Genomic DNA, 23,699 nt, shown 5'->3' on the forward strand with positions numbered 1-23,699 from the left:
ACTGTGGTTTTAATTCTATGCACTTTGTGATCTGGTGTACCTTATATATATGAAAAAATATCCCAAAATAATGTTATTCTGGTGTACCCTATAATGCAGACAATATGGTAATTAGTGAATCCTAAAGCAATAATAAAGTGTTATCTAAATAGAAGCATGTTTCGCCTTACCGTTGAAATGGTTATTTCCCTAGCTATTGTTTGTATTCTTGGAATTCTGATGACCTAAAGTTTTCCTAATGCCAGAATCACTCCAAACTGGCAATGGTGAGACTGGAATCTTTTAAGTAAGAGTACTGAGAGTAAAGGTAAAAATTGTAAAATGAGGGGTCTGAGAAAAATATCAGTTATATGATGAAAGGCCGACTCTAATTCATCTAATCAAATGTCCACTTCCTAGCAACTATTGAAGAAGTCTGTGAATTACGCATCGTGAAGAGCCTGTTTCTAGGAAATTTCAAATAAACAACAATAATGTTGATTCTTAAGCACAGTAGCTTTAGTTTTGCGGTCACATAATCATGCTTTCCTGGAAGCTAGTAATTTTCCGTTAACAAAAGAGTAGAAATGGGTCCTTCTTTGCACGCTGTATTTTGTTTGTGTTTGATTTATTAATTTATATTTATTTAAGGGCAAGTTAGTTGCTTAGGGCAGCGTTACTGAACTGGTGGGTCTTACTTTTGGGTGTGGGCTTTCCCCTTGGCAAAATTATGCTAAAACAGGAAAGAATGGAGGGTCAATTTCATTCCTTAACAGTAGAAAAAGCTAACGTTCTGCTCGATCTCTTCTTCCTATTTGGTCAATCAGTGCCATATTGATATAGTTTGAGAAGATCACATCTCATTCATTATTGTACTATATCTGGTTTAGACAGCATAATCATTTTATTTCATAAATTCGATGAGGGTTTTTTTTTTTTTGTGGGGGGGGTGGGGGGTTGATGGGGGTTTGTCGGAGGGGGAGACAGCTTGTCATTAAGGTGGAGTGGTGGGTCCTGAAGTCAGACCAGTTGAATGTCATGAGTGAAAACTATTATGTTGCATGTCATGGGACTCTATATACCGTACATTCCGGGCTATAGAGCGCGCCTGATTATAAGCCGCACCCACCACATTTTAAGAGGAAAGCCAATTTTGTACATACACAAGCCGCACCTGTATATAAGCCACATGAGCCCACATTTAAACATGTAACACAAACACAAAATTAACCCAAACCCGACTTCAAGTCCCGCGATTGAAACTAAATGTCCTTCATTAAAGTCCACAGTCCAAAAACCACAGCCGGCAAATGAACGGAAAATAATACCGGTACTTAAGGTTTGATGCAGACCTGCAGAGTCTGGGTCCCGTTGAAAGTAATCCAAGGAAAAAAGTGTATATTTCTAAAGGTAAGGGTGGGAAAAATATATCAGATAAACACATTAACTCACGCAACTCATTTTTCTTTAACCAACTTTTACTCCCTCTCCTTTCCTTGTCCGTCCCTCACCTTTAGCGGTCCCCACTTAAACTCGGCTCCCTGCGTTTGTTCCGCCCCTCATTTTTCGTTCACCCGTTCAAACCATATCAGAATAAGTGTCTAAAATAAATACAAATAAATACATTACAAAAATATACAGTTGCAAATACATATTATACATGGGTTACACATATTTACAAAGAAAGACGGTACACCGAGAGAGTTTTCAAAGCTTTAATAATAATAGTATAGCTTTGACAGGGCAGTTAATGGTAGGAACACTCGAGCGCCGCTAGCGGCCGTTGAAAGAATGACATAAATTGGCTGCATCACTGAATAAGCTGCAGGGTTGAAAGTTAGGAAAAAAAGTAGCGTCTTATGGTCCGGAATTTACGATACATTGAACTCCATCCCTCCCTCAAACTTAGCTCAGAAATGCAGCAGTTCACCCGTGACCCTAATGAGAACAAATAATAGAACAAATGAATGAACATCCATGTTTCCGTGATTTCTTCCCTGCATCTGTCTTCTGGTTTTGCTCTGCAGCAGACAGGTCTATGTGGTTTATGTGAGCACCACCCTGCTAAACAATAATCATAAAACAGAGTTTTAGATTTTTTCTTTGTACTCCAGTGGTTTCGGTGGAAGGCCAATTACAGACTTGAATTACTTTGCAAATTAAAGAGTCATTACTGAGACTTAATCCTGTCAGGCATGGCTTAGGACGCCTGTACAAAGGGCTTGCGTTAAACCCCTTAAGAGTGCGGCTTAATGTAATTACCTCTGCGTTGTGTGACACATTCTTCATCTCCTTGCTATCTATCGCTTTATCTCCACAAGAAAAGCAAAAGGGTGAAGGACTGATCGTCCCTCCACTTGAAACCAAATTGAGCAGAGACCTTTCAGATTTTCCCTCTTCTCATCCCTCACTCGATTCTTGCTTCTCGCTGTGAGGCCTTCCGAGTGCTCCCACCGGCCCCGTCATTTATGAATTGTTCCTTTGAAATGTAATGAAGTTTGAAATGGGAGATGTGGTTGCAATTATCCTCGGACAGGGGCCGTCACTACTGTGATATCACTTTCACTGCCAATTAGAACTGACTCCGGAGAAGCAGGCAAAAATGGAGACTCGGTTACAGAGTTGTAGTAAAGGTAAAAACACATTTTGTTTAACTAAATATACATAGACTATATATAAAATGAACTACTGATTATTTACAACAGTGGACAGGTAGTGGTTGTTTAGTACCAGATAGCACAGGGGTAGGGTTCGTACGGTGTTTGAAATCTTTGAAAAATGTTAAATGTTGTGTTTTCAAGGAAACTAAAAGTGCTTGAATTGTGGGTGATGTGCTTGTAAATGCTTGAAATTGTTGCCTTGTTTCTCTTAAGCAATTTTCCCTCTAATTTTCCACGGTTCTGAGCGTTCACACAAAGTCGGTGAGCAACGCTTGAAACAACAGTGAGCAACCATAATCCCAAGTGTGGCAAGATAATTCATTATCAAACATGTCCAAAACTTGACATCAAGTTACATTTTGCTGAGTTTCCGGCAATGCAAAATTATTTTTCTCTTTTGAATGAATTGACTAAGTGTACTATTGCAAAGGTTGTACGGCCTACAAACGTCATTTGTTCTTAGAATTCTTTCACAAGATATCCATTTCTTTTTATTTCCTGACATATTTTGTCGCATAATATTAACATTTTGGGGGGCTTATTGAATCGGTTGTAAGTTACAGAACTGTACTTAATCACATTTTTTAGTGGAAGTACAATGTTGGCAACAAGATTCACTTGATATAATTGGAAATTATTTGAATGCAACACAAACTTTTTTTTTTTCCGTGTTTTTTTTCTACTTTTTTTAATATTCCTTTAAAAAAAATCATTGTGTTTATTTTTTCCGAGCTGTTCCTTTTCCTTTTTGTTCTCTATTTACATTTGTTCCTACATGTATTTATTTTCTTTTGTTCTGGCTTTTTTCTAAATTTTTCCTTCTTTTTTTCTCTTCCTTTTGATTATTTTTTTCTAACCTTTTACTACTTTTTCATTTTGGTACTTTTTTCTTTTTTGTTCTATTCCCCCATTTTTTTAAGTCATTCTGTGCATAATGTTACATAATATTTGGTCATGTTGGGATTAAAGAAGCAAAACCAACCTGAAGAGCCGTTTAGGACCCGAAAGAGCCGGTTCCTTTTAGTGAGCCGAGCCGAAGAAGCCGGTTCCCCGACAAACTCTACTAACTTTGCTCAACTTGGTCCTAATCGACTCGACTTCAAATTACCGCATTTAGGACACAACGTCAGGGGAACCCGTCTATTTTTACCTTCATGCACTGTAACTTTGACTTAAGTCGCTTCTTAATTAGTAATTTTGAGCCCTTATTTTTGTTCGCTGGCTAGATTTTCTTTTGCGCTGAGAATGTGCGAGCGCGCAGCTTAGAGGGAACACTGCTCTTAAGTCAATCTGACTCGGTAGACCACACATGAAACAAAGATGTGTATTAGTGCATGGATAATGCATCAATTATAAGGATTTGATATGGGCCATGCAAAAACCTAAGGTAATTGTAACGGGGAGAACTTCCTCCAACTGAAAATGTAAGTTACATATTACCATAATTTTTACCCTATACGGGGAGAAATGCGTCTCAAAAATATTTACCCACGGATTTCCAGATCCACAATTGTATTTGCTATTGACTCAAGATCTAAAAAATGTATGCCTTGATGAATGCAAACGCGGGATTAGAAATCGCAGATATATTTGTGGCTCTGCAAAATACATGATTCACAATGCATATTTTCATTCTAATGGCACTGGAGAAATTGGAAAATTGACTTTGAAAGTCTTTAAAATGTGCTTGAGTTTGGGCATGAAGAAAAGTTTCCTTATTTTAAAAAAAAGCTTTATATTTTTCTTATACCAATATAGCGCATGTTACTTTTTGCACCCAACAGAACTAAATGTTTGATTTATGTAGTATTGTAAATTCCAGACTGTAGAGAGCATCTGATTATAAGCCGCACCCACCACTTCTTAGGCGATTTGCCACTTTTGTTCTTACACAAGCCGCACCCATGTATAAGCCGCGTGCGCCCGTATTAAAATGTGTGACACAATCACAAGTTAACTTAGACCAGGCTGTATGTTTCACAATTGAAACTTGTTTGGTTTGAAAACATTTATTGACACTAATAACAGCAAACAAATAATGTGAGATCTACCGGTAACTCAGCTTTACCCCAATTGCCATCAGCCCGCGTTTGCTCCGCCCCTTGTTTTTGATTTGTCCGTAGAACACATAACAGAATAAATCTCTAAAATAATTACAAAAATATACAGTTGCAAATACATATTATACATGGTTACACATATTTATGAAGACGGTACACCGAGAGAGTTTTCAAAGCTTTAATAATAATAATATAACTTTCATCCCAAACCGTGCCTTTGAAAGGTACCAACACGCTAGTAGGATCACGCTCGCAGTGCATCATACGTGCTAGTTAAAAAAAAGCATACCGTAATTGTGAAAAATGCAGAAGATCGGATGATTGTCGTCAACTCGTTCCCTAATTAGTCCTCCTCCTATTCAAGCACGTCATTCTCATTCACCCCTGGTCAGTTCGTCAGCAAACCTCCGCACAAGACAAGCATTTTTGACTCTGGCTCCCATTCCGTTTTCCGACTTGTCCTGTATCCTGCTCCATCCCGTCACCTTTTTCCTGTATCGATCCCATGTCCCTGTCTTCCCAGATCCCTCAATAAAGCATTGTGTCAAACGTTACGCATTTGGGTCCAATGTCTGTCACCGGTCGTGACAATTCGATGGCACAGAAACAGTTGGGGACCATTAATTTTACTACACAAAACTTGAAATCGCTCCCCCAAAACGTCTTTACAATATATTCTGTGCATATTCGAAACTGCCATTTGGGATTAATGTCATATTTGCTGCATATGCTGAAATGTCCACCTTGTGTCACTTTTGGGTCATTATCAGTTTATAGCAAATGGTAAAATCTTCGCCCGCAGAGATGGATGAAACTGGTTTTATTTTGCAAATTACACTCGTATTCGATTAAGACAATATTAATTAGAATAATGTGACAATCTTTAGGAGATAACCCAAACCTGCCTACGCATGGCCTCTCATCCCGAGGTATGTAACCAACCTAGAAAAAATGGGTTAGCAAAAACATGATTGTTTAATTTTATGTTTTTATTATTTGGGAACCAAAAGTTGTATTTCGGAGGGAAATCGGAAATTGTGCTTGTGATACCCACTGGTACTTATCATCGCTTGAGCGTTAGCAAGAATTTCTGTCAGATCTCCAGGTGATATAAAAATGAAGAAGAAAAAAAAAGGTACGCAAACCTTAACACTTTTCTTTGCCACATTATTGTTATTTCTTGAAAATTGTAAAAGTGTTGAAATGTCATCCATACATACCTGTCATTGTATTTAAAAGAAAAGGTTGACTTACTCTCTACCTCTAATACCTCTAATACTGCCTTGCTATTTAATGGATCCTTTACTTTTGTTGCCTTTAAATGTCAAAGTTATAAAATGTTTCTGATAGATAGATAGATAGATAGATAGATAGATACTTTATTCATCCACTAAGGGAAATTCACATTTCCAGCAGCATCCCTGAGCTGAGAACAGTACAATAATAAAGGCAAAAGAATACAACATACAAATACCCAGTGTGACGTGCAAATGCCCACTGTAGCGTGTTATATAGAGTAACTAAATAGTGCTACACAGAATACATATTGCAGTAAGATTCGGTAATATCCAATGTAGGTGGTGTGGTTTAATGTGGGCCTTTACTCTGCCGGGTGGAGTTAAAGAGCCTCATGGCATGAGGAAGAAAAGATCTCTTCAGTCTGTCCGTAGTACAAGACAGTGACAGCAGTCTGTCGCTGAAACTGCTCTTCTGTCTGGAGATAATGCTGTGTAGTGGATGCGATGGATTGTCCATGATTGACCTCAGCTTTTTCAGTGCTCGTCTCTCAGCTACTGTTGTTAGGCTGTCCAGCTCTTTGCCCACAACAGAGCTCGCTTTCCTAGCCAGTTTATTGAGACGAGAGGCATCCTTCTTCTTGACGCTGCCTCCCCAACACGCTGCCGCATAGAAGAGGGCGCTTGCCACTTCTGCTTGGAAATGAATTCACAGTTAAAATTGCTTTCAGTTTCTGAAGCATGGATTCAACAAGTTCTGCTAATAATTGGTAGTTGCCTCGTTTGACATATTTATATCCAGGGTTGGGTGGGGTTACTTTAACTGGATTAGTTTCAATTACTTTTGGATTACTCCAATACCAAATATGCCAATAAAAGACAAAAGAAAGGTGTCCCCTGCCCACTGCCCGATGATTGCTGGGATGGGCTCCAGCACCCCCGCGACCCTACTGAGGATAAGCGGTGTAGCTAATGAGATGAGATGAGAAGACAAAAGAAACTAAATATGAATAAAATTATGACTCAAGACACGTCTTTCTCTCCTGGCTTTGATCTCCGGCAAAACTTACACAAAATGCGACAGAAACAAAATGAAAATAAATCCAAACAGCTTGTTCCATGTATTCCGTTACTTCCCAAGCCTGCACAAAAATTTGTAACTTTATTCATATTTAGTTTCTTTTGTCTTTTATTAGCATATTTCGTATTGGAGTAATCCAAAAGTAATTGAAAGTAATCCAGTTAAAGTAACCCTAACCAACCCTGTTTATATCAATACTAATGAGTATCTATTTATTGCGCATTTCAAAACTTTTTAACTCATCCAATGTCATAATGTATAAATCTGTTTTAGGACGGATTGTCCCTAAGTGCTAAAATGTAAAAACACGCATTACTTGTTTCATTTTAAAAAACTAGTTTGGTGCTGCTCATCAGTAAGTATCAAGCCTTTGGGAATGATTTCACTATGATAAATCACCATTAATAGGCAGGAGTGGCTTTGATCCGATATTTTTCACACATCAAGGAAGCCCAAATTCCTAGAGTTGCTTCCTAAATCCGGTAAATGAGTGTGTGCAGGCGGCTTTTTTGGTGAGTGAGCACAGTTAAGAAGTGTGGTGAGAGCCGTGATAAATGTATGAATAGTTATAGACAGGTATCTCATCAAAAGAGCTTACTTCTTTCAAAAAAAGACGACTAAGTCCCATCTTGGTCAGAAGGACATGATATTTCGTGCACATTCGCACGGACGTGGACCCCTGAAGGAATGCAATCGCCATGGTGACTGAAATCTTATAATTAGGTCACCATAAACTTCGGCGCTGATAGGTTCATGCATTTTTCAGTTTTCTTGCAATAAAATATTATTTTGCAAGCAAGTGCCCTTGTGTTTAATGATGTTTCACAAGTGAATGTTCTGCTTGAAATGAACCCTTTACAAAAAGCGAATTTTCTCAGAAGTATTCTTGTTTAACAAACTTAGCAATGTTCATTTGATGTTTAATAAACAAGAGTAAACGCAAGAAACATATTTTAATTTTCATGAAAGAAAAAGCTAGAAGATGTTTTTGGTATGTTCTGCGCCTATATACCGTAAATTCCGGACTATAAGCCGCCACTTTTTTCCAAAATGTTTAGCCCTGCGGGTTATTCAGTGAAGCGGCCAATTTATGAAATGTTTCTAACGGCCACCAGCGGCCCTCGATTACGAAAGGTAAGATTTAGACCGGTGGAATGAGTGCGCCGAGGTAGCCTGCATCCTCATAGTTTACTTTCGAATTGTACGTATAACAAAGATTATTTCCTTTAATGAGGAAAACGCCCTTGATGGCGGCAGTTATAAGGAGAAAGATGAGGACGGTTTACCGTGAATTCCGCAATTGCTTTTTTTAACAGCTACGCTCCATGCGTAGCGAGCGTGTTGGGAGTAGCGTTGTGGTACCTTTCACAGGCACGGTTTGGGATGAAAGTTATATTATTATTATTAAAACTTTGAAAACTCTCTCGGTGTACCGTCTTTCTTTGTAAATATGTGTAACCATGTATACCTGTATATATATTTGCAACTGTATATTTTTGTAATGTATTTATTTTAGAGACTTATTGTGATATGTTTTCTACCGTCAAATCAAAAAGAAAGGGCGGAGCAAACGCGGGCTGACGGGAGATGGGGTGAAACTGTTTGTTGTTGCAGCGGACAATAGTGGATATTTATGTTTCCCACCCTTAACTTTGGAAATATACATTTTTTTTCATTTCATTGGATTACTTTTAACGGGACCCGGACTTTAAAGGTCTGCATTAAATTGTAACTACCGGTATCATTTTCCATTCATATTGCTGACTGCAGTGATTGCATTGTGTACAATGTATGTAGTCACGATTGCGGCACTTAAAGTCAGACTCGGGATATACTCGTGACCGTGTTACAAGTTTCAATGTAGGCTCATGCGGCCTACATTCAGGTGCGGCTTGTGTAAGGACAAAATCCGTGAAAGCTGTTAAATGTGGTGCGTGTGGCTTATAATCAGGTGCGCTCTATAGTCTGGAATTTACGGTAGCTACAAAACAAATTGTTCCGTAAGCCTTCAAAAATGGGTCAAAATGGCAAAAATTGGCCGGCATTGCCTCACCCATTTTGAGAAAAATGTTAATCGATCAGACCACCTTAAATAGTTATGTGTCAAAGGCCGTTTCATTAAAGTTCCCACGTGATTTAATGGCAACCAAGGTATATATCAGCTAGAGATATTGCCCAAAATGGGACAAAATGGCCGACCCACTGGCACTTAGCCCATACACTACAGTAAATCTATTCATGTTGTATATGCAAAGGTTGTTAATGTTTTTGTGTGTTCATCAGGAACTTACGTCATGCACCTTTCTGCCTTTGATGCGGATGACAACACGACGGCTAACGGAATGGTGCGCTATCGAATATTGTCCCAGACTCCGCACAGTCCCATTCCCAACATGTTCACCATCAACAGTGAGACGGGGGACATCGTGACTGTAGCACCTGGTCTCGATCGGGAGGTAAGTCCTCTAACACAGTAAATGGCCAATCATTATTGGAGTCAGTTGAACTTGCCCTGGTCTTTTATTCGAACTGGTTGGAGATATTTTTAAAATTTGATTTTTGTTAAAGGATAGTGGGATTGTGGACGCGTTCTTAAGGATGGGCTGGGCACCCGTATGATGCGGCAGGGGTAAACCAGTGAAAGCTGTCGGGCCCTGCTGTTGAACAAAAGAGTGTGTTGTGTTACCCTGACCCAAGTGACATGGCCGCTTTCTGGTGTCCCATTTCATCTGGAGGGACGAAAGCATGACCAACTTAGGTGCAGAGGTGCCTAACTTGTTTGGGTGTTTGGGGAATTGGGTTGGCCATGGTCCCAAAAATGTCTGTGTTTTTTTTGCTATTTTTTTCCTTTTATTTTCTTTATTGTATGTGTTTGTCTTGCTGTCGGTCACCCCTCTTGAGGAATATGACCAAGGTAGATTAATAGATGGATAGATTTTGAAAATGAAAATATAATGACAAAATAGAAAAGTCTGAAGATGGAAAAAAGTCAAGTTAAAGGAAACCAATAAAACGCTAGACGCTGCCCTACTTACGAACGAGATTACGGACGATCTTTCGTAAGTTGAATTTGTTCGTAAAGTTGCTTCAGTGCTATATATTGTATGTTTAAGGTTCATATAAGAATGTTTAAGGGTTGTATAAGGAACCTATATTGTTTTGTACTAAAAAAAGAAACATTTCCTAAGATAATATGCTCTATAAAGTTAGTATAACTTCCTTTTGGAAGATGAGCTTCCTCTGTGGAAGAGTGGCCGAAAAAAAGCGATCCAACCATTTGCTCCACCTCATCAAGCTTTCTTATTCCACTTTTATTTCAAAAGAGCGGCTCGCCTCTTCTTTACACTTTACACCAACCATATTGATCGGATGCACAAGATATTAAACAACAAAAATGTCAAAGTTCTTAGCGCGCTGGAGATAGTATAGACATAGCATAGGCAGTATAGAATGTGTACACAAGAACTAGAATAGAATAGAATATACCTTTATTGTCATTGTTACAAAATGGGTTAACATATTGTGACAACGAAATTGGGCAACTAGGAAGATGAAGCAGATTTTTTTTCTTCGGGTTGGATGCTGGGTGACCTCTTACGGCGCCACACGCTGGTAGCGGTGGTAAGTAGCACTGCATTAATGTCCTTTACTCAGAAAAAGGTGCACACACTACATAATCTAACTTACAGCAATTTCCAAGTATTTGTCGATATTGGAAAAAAATGTTCGTATCTAGCAATTTTCGTAACTGGAATGGTCGTAAATAGGGGAGCGTCTGTACCTGGTATTTTTACCTGAACCCCTAAAATGGTACATTGAAAAACTGAAGCTGTACTTGACCCATTAGGAGTATCAGCACAGTTGTGGTCTCTTTTTTAAGTCAAAACTTTGAATCTGATCAAGAACTATTGACACTGAATAATGGAATTGTGTAATACACACAAAAAACCCCGATATATTGTTTTCCTATTTTTTCTCTCCTTAAATCTGCCTGGAAAATTAATGTAGCAGGGTGGTGAGACTGATTAATAATACAACACAATTACAGCCCAAAGCCTTCCAGGGATTCACCTCAAATTTGGCAACAATACTACGATAAATTGAGTATTTTACAAAGGTTTTTTTAAGGAGAGGTTCAGGCGGACCAAAAGTCATTTGGGGGACCCTTTGGAAAAGAGCTGTTAATCTGGAATGCTTGAATTTACTTAAATGATCATGGGCTCTAATGAAAGTTAAGACGTGGGCTATCTTATCCCCCATCCAGATTCGAAAAAGTTAGCGTGAGATAACGCCGCGCACTGGCTTCAACAACCAGCTTTTTTTGTTCCAAATTCAAAATCACTAACCTCTTGATTGCCTGCCTCTAATCAGTGGTGATTTGCAAGGGCGGTGTAACTCTTGCAAGGACGTTGTAATTAAGAAGAGCACTCAGGAATGTTCAAATGTTCAAAGACAATCTAAAGTCAGATTTACAGATGCAGGTTGCATGCAGCTACAGTATAATTTTTATAATCACCAATCAAGATTTGATAAATAATTCAATGTAATTAACATAATTCCACATGATGCTGATGGTAAAGGACTCTGTACATCCATTATTATGTAAAATACAAATTCATCCATCCAACCATCCATTAGCTGCACCGCTTATCCTCAGTAGGGTCGCAGGGGTGCTGGAGCCCATCCCAGCTATCTCCGGACAGTGGGCAGGGGACACCCTGAACTGGTTGCCATACAGTAGAATACAAATCATTACTAGTATTACATATTTGTATTATTATTAGGGCCAGGAAGACAAACCTGGGGACCTTTTGGGGGACTACGTACTTCAAAACTCACCAAAGCTTATGGACTTTTTAGGACTGGTTCACATTTTCAAAAAGACAGTAACCCTTTAGTATGCGTGGTTATTGGGGACCAGAACCCCCATCAAACATGAATATCCACAAAGCTTACTTACTTACATCGGGATGACGTCTTTGCCAACTAAGAGTATACAACTGTAACAAAATACCAACTATAGATCTACAAATAAAAACACATAACACAGAATTGCAGTTGAATAATTAGTGATCTCCTACGTAAGTAGAATTAAATTGGAGGGCTTCTCCTTTCAGTGTTAAAAAGTGATTTGAGGGCGGTTGGCTAGCTGCACACTAGCATTGGATATTAAAATACAAATGTCCCAAATGTAGCTGTTTCCAACGAGTTGTAAGTCCAGGTCATTCATTTCATGGGTAATGGATCTTCATTTCATGCGTAATGGATCTGGCATTGGTGGGATACAGGCTCGGAAGGGTTAGCTTTGAAAGTTATTACCGTAAATTCCGGACTATAGAGCGCACCTGATTATAAGCCGCACCCACCACATTTTAAGAGGAAAACCGATTTTTTACATACACAAGCCGCACCTGTATATAAGCCGCATGCGCCCACATTTAAACATGTAACACAAACACAAAATTAACCCAAACCCGACTTCAAGTCCCGCGATTGAAACTTAATGTCGTTCATTAAAGTCCACAGTTCAAAAATCACAGCCGGAAAAAAGTGTATATTTCCAAAGGTAAGGGTGGGAAAAATATATCAGATGAACACATTTACTCACGCAACTCCTTTTTCTTTAACCAACGTTTTACCCCCTCTTCTTTCCTTGTCTGTCCCTCACCTTTAGCGGTCCTCACTTAAACTCGGCACTCCGCGTTTGTTCCACCCCTTATTTTTCGTTCACCCGTGCAAAACGTATCAGAACAAGTGTCTCAAATAAATACAAATAAATACATTACAAAAATATACAGTTGCAAATACATATTATACATGGGTTGCACATATCTACAAAGAAAGACTTTTTAAAGCTTTATTAACACAATATAGCTTTGTCAGGGCAGTTAATGGTAGCAACACTCGAGCGCCGCTAGCGGCCGTTAGAAAAATTGCATAAATTGGCCGCATCACTGAATAAGCGGCAGGGTTGAAAGTTAGGGATAAAAGTAGCGACTTAGAGTTACCTAATCGTAGTGGGCCTGACTTGCGGTGCCGCTATTGCCTTCTCTCTTGAGTCAAGAGTCTTGACGCTACCTCAGATTCTTTACGGACCCAATTTCAATCAATGGAAATCCTTTTGATGATCACCATTTGTTTTCGCTCCCCTGACTTTCCTCAAATTCCAATGTAATTGTAAAATTTATTTTCATTGCAACAAGTAGCTGAAATATTAGCTGTAGTCGGGCTTCGCAGTTTGTTTTGGCCGGACAAGTTGACTTTTGCGCCCTCATGCTAGCTGTTTCATAGCATACACCAGCCTGTAAAAGACAGTAACTCCCACCCACCACACACGCATGTCTGTGTACCATCTGCTGAAGAAAACAATGCACAATACGTTGATATAAATGACAATCAAGATAATTCAAAATCCGCGAAACAGTGAACCTGCGTTAACTGAAGCGCAAAGAAGAGAGGAGTCTCTGTGAAGATACTTGAAAACTCCACACATTTTACTGACTCATCGGGACTTACATACCCTGTAGTGAACATGCAAAAGTCTGGAAAAACTACCTGATGTACCAAAACAAATTAGAATCCTGGGACATCTGACCGAGAGCTACGAAAACTGGCACACATGTGTAGGACATATGAAAGGTCACTAAAGCCATATATGTATATTTTTAATGTCCATTTTTGTTTCATTTTGATACAGTTACAGGTGTCGTTTTTTTTCTTTAGCCATACAGTAAACTGTACATGCGATTGACTTCAAACCTAGGCCGGATTCCTTTTTTTATTTTTGTCTTCATCAAAATTCATACAAAAGTCTGACACGTACAACGTCCCCAAAAATCTTACGCCCTTGACATTTTTGCAAAACGTGACCTGGTTGTGAATTTCCGCGCAAGTTATGAAGATGGTGCTCCTCACATAGTACACAGTGTTCTTGTTTGCCCCCGTCCCTGCATCCTAGACGCATCATTTTTGTTGGGGACGCATTGGGTCAAATCAACGTGCGTCCCTGGGACGCAACGTTTTTAACACCAAATTGTCATTATTGCCAGGTTACTTTTTTTTTTTAACAAAGATTTGCCGCACTCCAAACTTTTCGTCAGGCAGATCCGCCATCCGCCATTGTTGTTTTGGTCTCGCACCAATCTCAGCAAACGATATCTCGTTGCTTCGAGATGATGTCATTGTTGTGGCAGTTGTCGAGTGAAAGAGAAGTATGCCTCCGAAAAAACAGTTGGTATTAGGTGCAAATCAACAAAAAATTGGTAATTTCTTCAGTGTCGGTATAAGTCGAAACATAACACAGAAAGTGGTAACAACGGCAATAATTCCGGCACGAAAAAACGACGGAGAAATTCTTCAGAAGACCGCGAAGGCAAGGAAAACATGTGTTTTGAAGCGAACGATTCGACGAAAGAAAATAAACAAAAGAATATGAGCAAGAAAATGACTTTTCTGCCAAAATGGACTAAATTATATTCCTGGTTACGCTATGAGGAGGATGATAATGGATTGGACCTTGAGAAGGCATTACAACTATGGCGGGACGGCAAACCACAAAGAATATATGAACTGAAAAATTTGAAGTGATAACTGCTTTGTATTACCAATTAACTGTGATGATTAAAACTGAATGAAAATATAGATTAATATAATTATTTCAGCAATAATATTTTGTATAATGTACAATATTGTTGTGAACTGAAAAATCTTGAAGTGATAACTGATTTGTATTACCAATAAACTGTGATGATTAAAACTGAATGAATATATAGATTTATGTTATTTATATGTCGCCGATTTACAACTTCAACCGCGATAACACTAAATTTTGGGGACCCAAAGATCTCTGTTGGGACCCATAGATTTTTGAGCATACGAGTCCCTGGGACCCATTACTTTTCAGAGGTAAAATCAACACTGAGTACAGACAAGAGCACACAGACACATGTTTCTGTTCTCAATTGTGATCTTTGCTGGCCACATTGCTTGCGAGGCCTTAAAAGTTGTGACAAGATTCTAATGTGTTTATTTTGGTGTTTTGGATGTGGTGGTGACAGATCCTCCCCTCTGCCTGTCACCACTGACAGACCTATTAACAACTCGTCATCCTGCAGACGGCCACTCACGTTTCTGTGACTTGTGCACATGCCGTAAAAAAGGACTGAAAATAGCGGAGAAGGGATGCCCTTGACACTTGTCTGCGAGACACAAAATCTATGTAACGATTTCATTTAAAGTTCATAAATGACACACTGGAGGATGGAGGATAAAAAAAATAAAATGAAATGGAGGACTGCATTTGGGTGCTGTCGGATCAAGTCAAGGGTAATTTTAGAGTACAGTATTTTCCAGACTATAAGGCGCACCTAAAAATCTTAATTTGGCCAGAAAGTTGAAAATGTGCCTTATATACTGAAGAATACCAATGGATATTAGAGAATGGAAAAAAACAAAAGTATTTCGACAAAATACTATATGAAGTGTATAACCAACCGAGAGGTTACTGACGCAAAAGTCAAGTCAAGTTATGTTTATTTGTATAGCCCTTAATCACAAGGACTCTTAAAGGGCTGCACAGACCACCGATTATTGCAAACCACAGACTAGTATTACACCATCCCCTGCTCTAAAACCTACATGAGGGCAAGGAAAATCCCAAAAACCTCAGCATGAGGAAAATAAAGAAACCTTGAGAAGGGACCGCACATGAGATAATCCCAGAATGACCAGGCTGCAATGTAATATTGATAAGAATAAAAGTAATAGGCAGTTAACTCTTCCACAGAGCTTATACGTTTCTTAAAAAGGTGACAAAATCCCATCGCCATTGTCTGGTCAGGGAAGGATGACGTTTAACTATTGAGTTCACTGTTATTGTTGTTAAAATTATTTCACATTATAGAATATATCAATTATCTTCTATAATTCAACTACAGTATTTGATCTAACAAACTCAGTTCAGAGTTCAAGCTTTAACCTGTTTTAACTCTAGCATCTTAACTCCGCAAGTTATGCCATCGCAATAAAGTTATAATAAACTGGGTTGAATCATATATTATTTACCATTACAAATTATATCAACTAAACTTTATAATTTAACTGAAGTGGAAAGACTGTTTAACACAAATCAGTGTTGCACCACAGTAAAAAAAAGGTGTGACGATGAAATAAGCTCCAATGCATTTTTGGGGGTGGCAGTAGCTCAGGAGGTAGAGCGCTCGTCTTGGGATCAAGGGATCCCAGTTTGAATCCCGGCTCATCCGTGTTACATGTCGAGGTGTCCTTGGGTAAGACACTGAACCCCTAATACCCCCAATAAGCAGGTTAGCGTCTTACATGGCTGCAATACAAGGCCGCCATTGGGAAATGTGGAGCACATTGTAAAGCGCTTTGGGAAGTCATTGACTTGAAAAGCGCTATATAATTGCAGATCATTTCATTTTAATTTCATTTCATTGCATGTCATCTGCACCACTGGTGGACTAGTGGTAATGTATCAGCGCTCTTACTGCCAGTACTCGTGTTCGATTCCCATTGCATCCAATGTTTTGTGATTTTAAATTGTGACACATAATAATGCATTGCATTAACATCTACCCGTACACTCAGAAGCTCTCACTGTAGTCACAATAAATGCATTTTATAGAATAAAAAATACATGAAAAAAAGAAAATATATATTTTTTTGCTTTATAATCTGTGCCCCGAATGGTGGGAAAATACAGTAGTTTGCATGTACTGCGGACACTAACAAGTTGAGACTAGCGGTAAACACAGAGAGAAAATTTATCTGCAGAACGGTTGTATTATTTACACTCACACCATGTATCTGAGCTGTTTTACTACTATTATGTGTTCATGTAGGAATAATACGGTGTCCTTATTTATGGACACACACATGCACACTTCACTACCAATTCTCTTCTTAGAACTAGTATTTGTATTACGCTTCAATAAAATCAAAGGCTTATGGTACATTTACTAAGGAGGCACGGCGGTTGTGTAGTTAGTGCATCAGCATTACAGTTCTGAGGTCATGGGATGGAATTCTCCTGTGTGGAGTTTGCATGTTCTGCCCGTGCTTGCGTGGGTTTCCTCCTTCTCCAGTTTCCTCCCACATTCCAAAAACATGCATGTAAGGATAATTGGCCAGTCCAAATTGTCCCTAGGTATGAATGAGCAAGTGAATTGTCTGACTCTGTCTGTCTCTGTGTGCCTTGAAACTGGCTGGCAACCAGTTCAGGGTGTCCTCTGCCCACTGCTTGATGATAGCTGGGATGGGCTCCAGCACCCCCACGAACCTACTGAGGATGAGTGGTGCAGATAATGGATGGATAAATGGATGTTAAATTGACTGAAGTCCAAAAAGTAATACAAGTGGATGGTAAGAATAATTAGGACTCCAATTTCAAAATAGCAGCCCACGCATCCTCAAACAACTGACTCTCACTGGGTCAGTTTTTACGTACTGAGCTGAAGCCTGACTTCCCCGGCCCCCTTTAGCCCTCACTCACATTACTCTACTAAACATTGCCAGGGCCCGGTTGCTTTCAAAATATACGTCATCACGTTGATTCACGCAAGAAAAAGAAGATGTCTTTTCAGAAAAGCTATTGGACTAGTACTAGGTTTAAGAATTAAGAAAAACTTAAACAAAAGCCAGCAATTTAGTGAACAATGGACGAGTCAATAGACAACATCTGATATAATTCATAGCACACAAAATGTTGTTTTAGTATGTAACTGCGGTGTACCCGTCCCACCAAGGATCCACATTCAGGCTGGATGATGAGGCGTTTATTTCAGTTACGTTAGCAATACGCTGGAGACTGCAATGAGCGACACAACATACACACACCATGTGGTTAGCACCTCCGCTGGTTCTCAACATCGTTAGCAGTGCGCAGGAGACTGCTCACAATATCAAACAAATAGTTTTCTTTCAGTATTAGGCCATCTAGGCTACCGAGCTGGTAGGGGAGCATTTGGAGTTCATTGGCCAGTACTCATAATATGGAAGGTCAGACAGTGGTTTGGTTCACTGAATAAACAAGAGAAAGACAACAAACTAGTAAGAAACCAAGGTTCGTGATCGAAGGAACAAACGTGAGGAAATCTAGACAAGTGACAACAGCTGCGAGGAGGAAAATTGAACCCTGAAGTGAGTGATCAGATAAGGAAAGGGCAAGCGAGAGAGAGTAAAAAAACAGACAATGAAACAGAACTCGGTGTGTATGATCATGACAGTTCAATAGTTCCACTCAGTGGCCGCGGCCATGTGTTTTCTGGGTTCTATTGTTCGACCTTTCATTATATCCCTATTTGTCCAGCATTTGTAGGTATAGAACGCACTTAGGCATGAATTATATTTGCCTTAATTTTTCAGCGAAACCACTAGACTAGTTGAGTTGGAACCTAATGAAAAAAAATGTGGGTAGCTGATGTACTTGCCAATGTTTACTGCACCCTATGAATGTAGAGCTGAGGTGACATTACTGGTTTCTTCTAACGGGTCAGTTAAGCGCAAACACCATCTCACATAGATAACACTTCGGAAGTGTAATCTAAATATCACACATGCAAATAGTCTGTCAATTCACGCACAAAACAAAAATCAAAATTGGCAGGGAAAGACCAGTTTCATGTAAATAAATATTTGAATCGGTCAACATAAAAAGTCCTTTTTTCATTTGTATAGCCGTTAATCAAAGCAAAAAAAAGAGAAAAAAACTTAGTTACTTGATAAAAGAGAAACCTGTGCATTCTTTATTTTAAATTTCCAGTTGTTCTTGGAAGTTCTCAAGCTTTAGTAGCAGCAGGCGGGATTTATTGGTTTCCGATCAAAGGTGTTTTTGTCATGCTAATGTGTAATGGTTCACCCTCTAGTACGATGCTTTCAGTGAAGCCACACTTGTTGAGCTGGTTGATGACGTTCAATGTTTTTCTCTCTCCCTCTCTTTTTGTTGATGCTTTTCTTACAAGTAGACTCTAAAGGATTTTTTTCATCAAAAGTTTTCGAATCGTAGCAGTTTTAATGGAATTTACCATTAATGCCAAGTCTGTGATACACACATGAGGCTTTGTTCATCTTAGCTTTTGATCCTTGTTGAAATTGTTCTGCCGTTCACGTTCTCATGTAGTGGGCCCTGGCAAACGTGAAAATAAACTCCTATAACTTTTTTTGGTGTTTGTTTACATATTTTATAGATAGCATACCTCTCAGCCTGTACGTTTTTGCCGTAAAAAGTAAGTTTATAATGCATTTTAAGACGTGTACGAGGCAGACAAAGTCCCATCGTCATCGTCTGGTGAGGGGTATGACGTTTCGTGCACGTCCAGGGGAATGCGGTCACTCAAGGGAACATGATCCCCATGGTGATTGAAATAGTATGATCACTTTTCCTCAAATATCAGACGCGGAAAAGTTCTTGCAAAGTTCATACACCGTTCATGCATAGTTCATGTATCCGTACAGTTTTCTTGCAATGAAATGTTATTTTGGAGATTATTGAGATTTCACAAAAGCAAAAAAAAAAAAAGCAAAGTAAGAGTTTTGCTTAAAATCCATCCTTTAACAAAAAGTCGTTTCCTCAGAAATTTTATTGAAAACGAGTATTTTCAAGAAACTCAGCAATGTTCAACTGTTGAACACTGTTGATTAAAGCTAGGAACATACTTTGTTTTCTCATAGAAGACAAGGGTTGAAGCTTTCTTTTGATTTGTCCTATGCCTACATAGCTAAAGTACAAAATTTTCTGTATTTTCTGTAAAATTTTCTCAAAAATGAATCGGAATGGAAAAAATATGGATAGCACTGGCGTTTCCAATTTGAGAAAAATGTCTAGCATTGAATGAGTTAAGATGGTTTGGGGACTATTGCTGTAGAACAGAAAGTGAGCATAATTGGTAACAGAAATCCTTTAAAGTCAAAAGACAACTGGGAATAAAGCGCCACAGAATATGTGCGGTAAACTCCTACCATTTGTTGTGTTTCTCCCACATTGTACAAATCCTTGAGTAAATGAGAAAACCCCATTACTTAATACAGCTCTTTAATGAGCTTGACCTCTGCAAACTATTCTTTTTTTTAACTCAATAGTCTTCACTGTTTCGTTATCCTGTGTAAGGTTAAAAAAGAAAATGAATGAATGTAGAAGTGACTGAGCATGCATTTTCACGCGGTTCCAATTTGTCCGGTCTTCTCCGGATGGCCCTGACTACAATTAAAGTAATTCTATTGACCCTAAAAGTTTCCATGAAATAGTGTGCCCCTGTTCATTTAGTTTTCCAAATTTTTAACATAATTTTAAAGGACCGTTGCAATCGTTCACAAGGGTTCGTGTTCCCGTAGAAGCAAGATGGCGAACAATTATGTCAGCTCACTCTAGATGTTGTGTAAAGTAAATGAAAATTCTTCAACCTACCGGTAGTTTAAAAAAGGCAATTTTATATTATAATAGTTTGTGTATTTTCCCTATTATTTAAATCTATATACTGTACTTTTTAATGAACAAAGTGGATGAACTAGAACTAGAACTAGAGGCGCTAAATAATACACACCTTTTAACAGGTGTATGTTTACATATAAATGCATAATATCTTAACCCTCTAAAGAACCCCTGAGGAGCTCGCGTACTTGTTCTGAAAATAGCTCATCAGTGATGGGTCATTGTCATTTTCTATAAGATTAGATATCTAATTGGCATGATGTTTTGATAAGTGACGGAGACTATTTCAACTACACCTCAAATATCTAGGACCTGGTAATAACATAATAACATATTAATAACAGCTTGATTTAAAAATGCATTTCAAACTGCAAGCTTGATGCGCTATTTAGTCAATTAAATCAAGTAGTTCTCAACTTAAAAAGGGTTGGTAAAGCCTGCTGTTCAAGATGTATTTTTCCCGATACAGTCTTTCCTCATTTTCATGGGGTTACATTCCACAAAGGTGGATAGTCAAAACCCGCAAACTAAAAACCTTTATTTATATATTATTTTATTAAAAACACCCATATACACTTAAACCAACAAGGATCAAGTATTTCTATAACAAATAAAAGTAATTTACTTTATAAACTTCATTTTTTTAACCAATAACTTTTGTAAGATCAAATTTAACAGGACAGTTATATTTTAGATGATACTTTGCCGCCATCATGTCGACGCTCTGCAAAACTTCATTAAATCAGAGGTCAGCAACTTAAAATGTTGTAAGAGCCATATTGGACCAAAATATATGTCTGGAGATGCAAGAAATTAAAACCCTTAAATAGGCCTTATAAAGAGGGAAACAGATACTGCATCTATTTTTATTCATCGGAAAATGTTAAGATTATGTCATGTTTGTCCTACAGAAACCATATGCTTCCCTTTTTTTTTTTTTTAAATCACCAGGGAGCCACTAGGTAGCGCCAAAGAGCCGCATGCAGCTCCAGAGCACGTTTAGCAGGTCGAGAAGAACAACTTTGTAGGCGACAAAGCATCCTTCTCTGGATTCTGGTGCTTTCGTCGGTACAGAGCGTTTTGTTGACACGATGGCTTTTAGAGAAACCTTAGATTGAAAAAGATTTACGCATACGTGATGTAGGTTCGTCAAACTGTTTTACGTATTTTCACATAAAACTCAGACAATATTGTCACTGACATGCCTGCAGACACGGGTGGAGTAAGGGCAAGACGACTGTTCAGCCAATCAGAATGCAGAACACAATGCCCAATGGAAATCCACTAAGTAGCAAAACTGCAAAAAAGTAAACCTTGATACAGCAAGGGATTACTGTTATTTATTGTTTTCCTCCGAGAGACTTCTCATAACCTCCTGTGGGGAAAAGTTCCTAAACAAGCACAATGTTATTGGTCTGCAGTATTTTGGCCCTTTCAAACTTTGAAACTTTCTGTACTTGCTTGTCCCCTTTATCCATATTGTGGCTGTTAGACTCAAGAAAAAAAAAAACGAAACAAAAGAAACAAACAAAACAGAATAAATAAAAGAAAAAAGTTTTCTATTTTTGGTAATCCCCATTTCCTGCACCTCTGCTGTGTCCCTGACTGCTTCTTCCCCTCTACTACTGTGTTCTTTCCTTCTGAGATGTCTTTTTTCTTCTTTCCAAACTCCCACACTGAATCTCATCTAAAGGTCTCTGTTGGTCTGCCGTGGACCTTTCAAGACGGGTTGACAGTAATAGAACGCAGTCCTACAGAGATTGCTGAGGTTGCTGCAGTTTTGGCGCTACGCTGAGAGGTTCAGAGGAGCTCTACATTATAACGCTCTTGTCTAATTAGCGAGAGTGCGGCGTACATGCCATGTGCTGGCTGATAGGACAATCAAGCCTACACCTTCTCTAAACAAACGTACAGAAGAGAAGCAGACGTTTCGTTGGCTATTTGCACGTTTGCAAACAGTCTGCATATGAGGTAATGAGGAGGATGCACGCGTGAAGTTCTGAAGCCCGACTCTAGCATCAAGAGTAGATCCCGAAAAAGGCTGTCCAACCCTCCGAATGTTGCATCATGGCCTAATTGGAATATTTACTCCGTAATTAACAGGTTAGAGAGAGACGCTGGAGATGTAATTTGGAATCTTAGTGACACATTATCCATCTGGCTGTGAGGTTCCATCTTTCCCATTAACTGAGCTGCGGGAAAAGGAGGAAAGGAAGAAGAGGGGAGGAAGGCCTGGGTAGATGAAGAAAGGTTGGGTGGCTCACAAATACGCTCACACATTAAATTACAGCAGCGGCATTTTTCATTTAAGTGACATTGCGTCATTTATGATACAAAATCGCATTTATCATCCCTAATTCCATCGCTCTTCAGATAGTCTATTAATCTCCGTCTGATGCATTGACATCTACACATCTGTCCATCAATGGTGCTGCGTTTTGCAGATGTTTTGATAATATTACTGTCAGATGACTATGCAATCTAAGGTAGAGTTTAGTATTCTGTATTTTCAGTGAGAACAACTTGTACTTTGATCGAATAAAAATATATTATATATACCACAGCCATATCCCCCTAGTGGGAGGTGGCTAGAGTCATTTCTGACTCTTTTTTGGGAGATTGATACAGAGGAGGGGATTCCCAGCCCCCACGCTCAACCCAACTGAGGTGTTGGGAGTCATTAGGTGACCAAAACCCCCAATTCCAACGCCTAATGCTGAACGCCAAGCAGGGAGGCAACGGCTACCAATGTTTAAGTCTTAGGTATGACTCGGCCGAGGCTTGAACCACAACCTCCCAGTCTCGGGGCGAGACCCAAGGCCACCGAGCTGGAATTCTGTATTTTCAGTGAGAACAACTTGTACTTTGATCGGATAAAAAGAATGGAAGAAATCTGAGTTGTTCACGTATCCACTCTAAGATAGGAAAATAAAACACACCTCACAATTTTGGGGTCTTTTGACAGTTGCGCTGCCAGATTACCCATGTAATCCGATTGAGCAGCGCTACGTCAAGAAACCGGATGACATGTCATATCTGCAGCAGTACAGTGGGACCTCGGTTATCGCGGTTAATGGGGACCAAAATCACCCGCAATGAGTGAAAATCCACGAAGTAGCGGCGTACCTTAAAAAAAAGTTAATGGGGACCAAAACCACCCGAAAAAAGGGAAAATCTGCAAAGTAGCGGCGCACCTTCAGAAAAAAAAAAAACTTTGCAGTACACCCACCCTGTATA

The 23,699-nt window shown here is 39.0% G+C and overlaps 1 protein-coding gene across 2 annotated transcripts in view; it reads left to right on the top strand.

The window, feature by feature from the left end:
- LOC148368899 (cadherin-4-like) overlaps positions 1-23,699 on the top strand; it is a 452,029-nt gene that overhangs the window by 343,736 nt on the left and 84,594 nt on the right. For both annotated transcript variants that reach the window (XM_088330808.1, XM_088330807.1), the window contains exon 8: positions 9,299-9,471. In XM_088330808.1, the coding sequence (XP_088186934.1) occupies positions 9,299-9,471 (173 nt within the window). The remainder of the gene's footprint in view (positions 1-9,298; positions 9,472-23,699) is intronic.

Source organism: Urocampus carinirostris, chromosome 3 (assembly GCF_059441175.1).
Source record: "Urocampus carinirostris isolate Australia breed hairy pipefish chromosome 3, RoL_Ucar_1.0, whole genome shotgun sequence".
NCBI classification, from domain to species: domain Eukaryota; kingdom Metazoa; phylum Chordata; class Actinopteri; order Syngnathiformes; family Syngnathidae; genus Urocampus; species Urocampus carinirostris.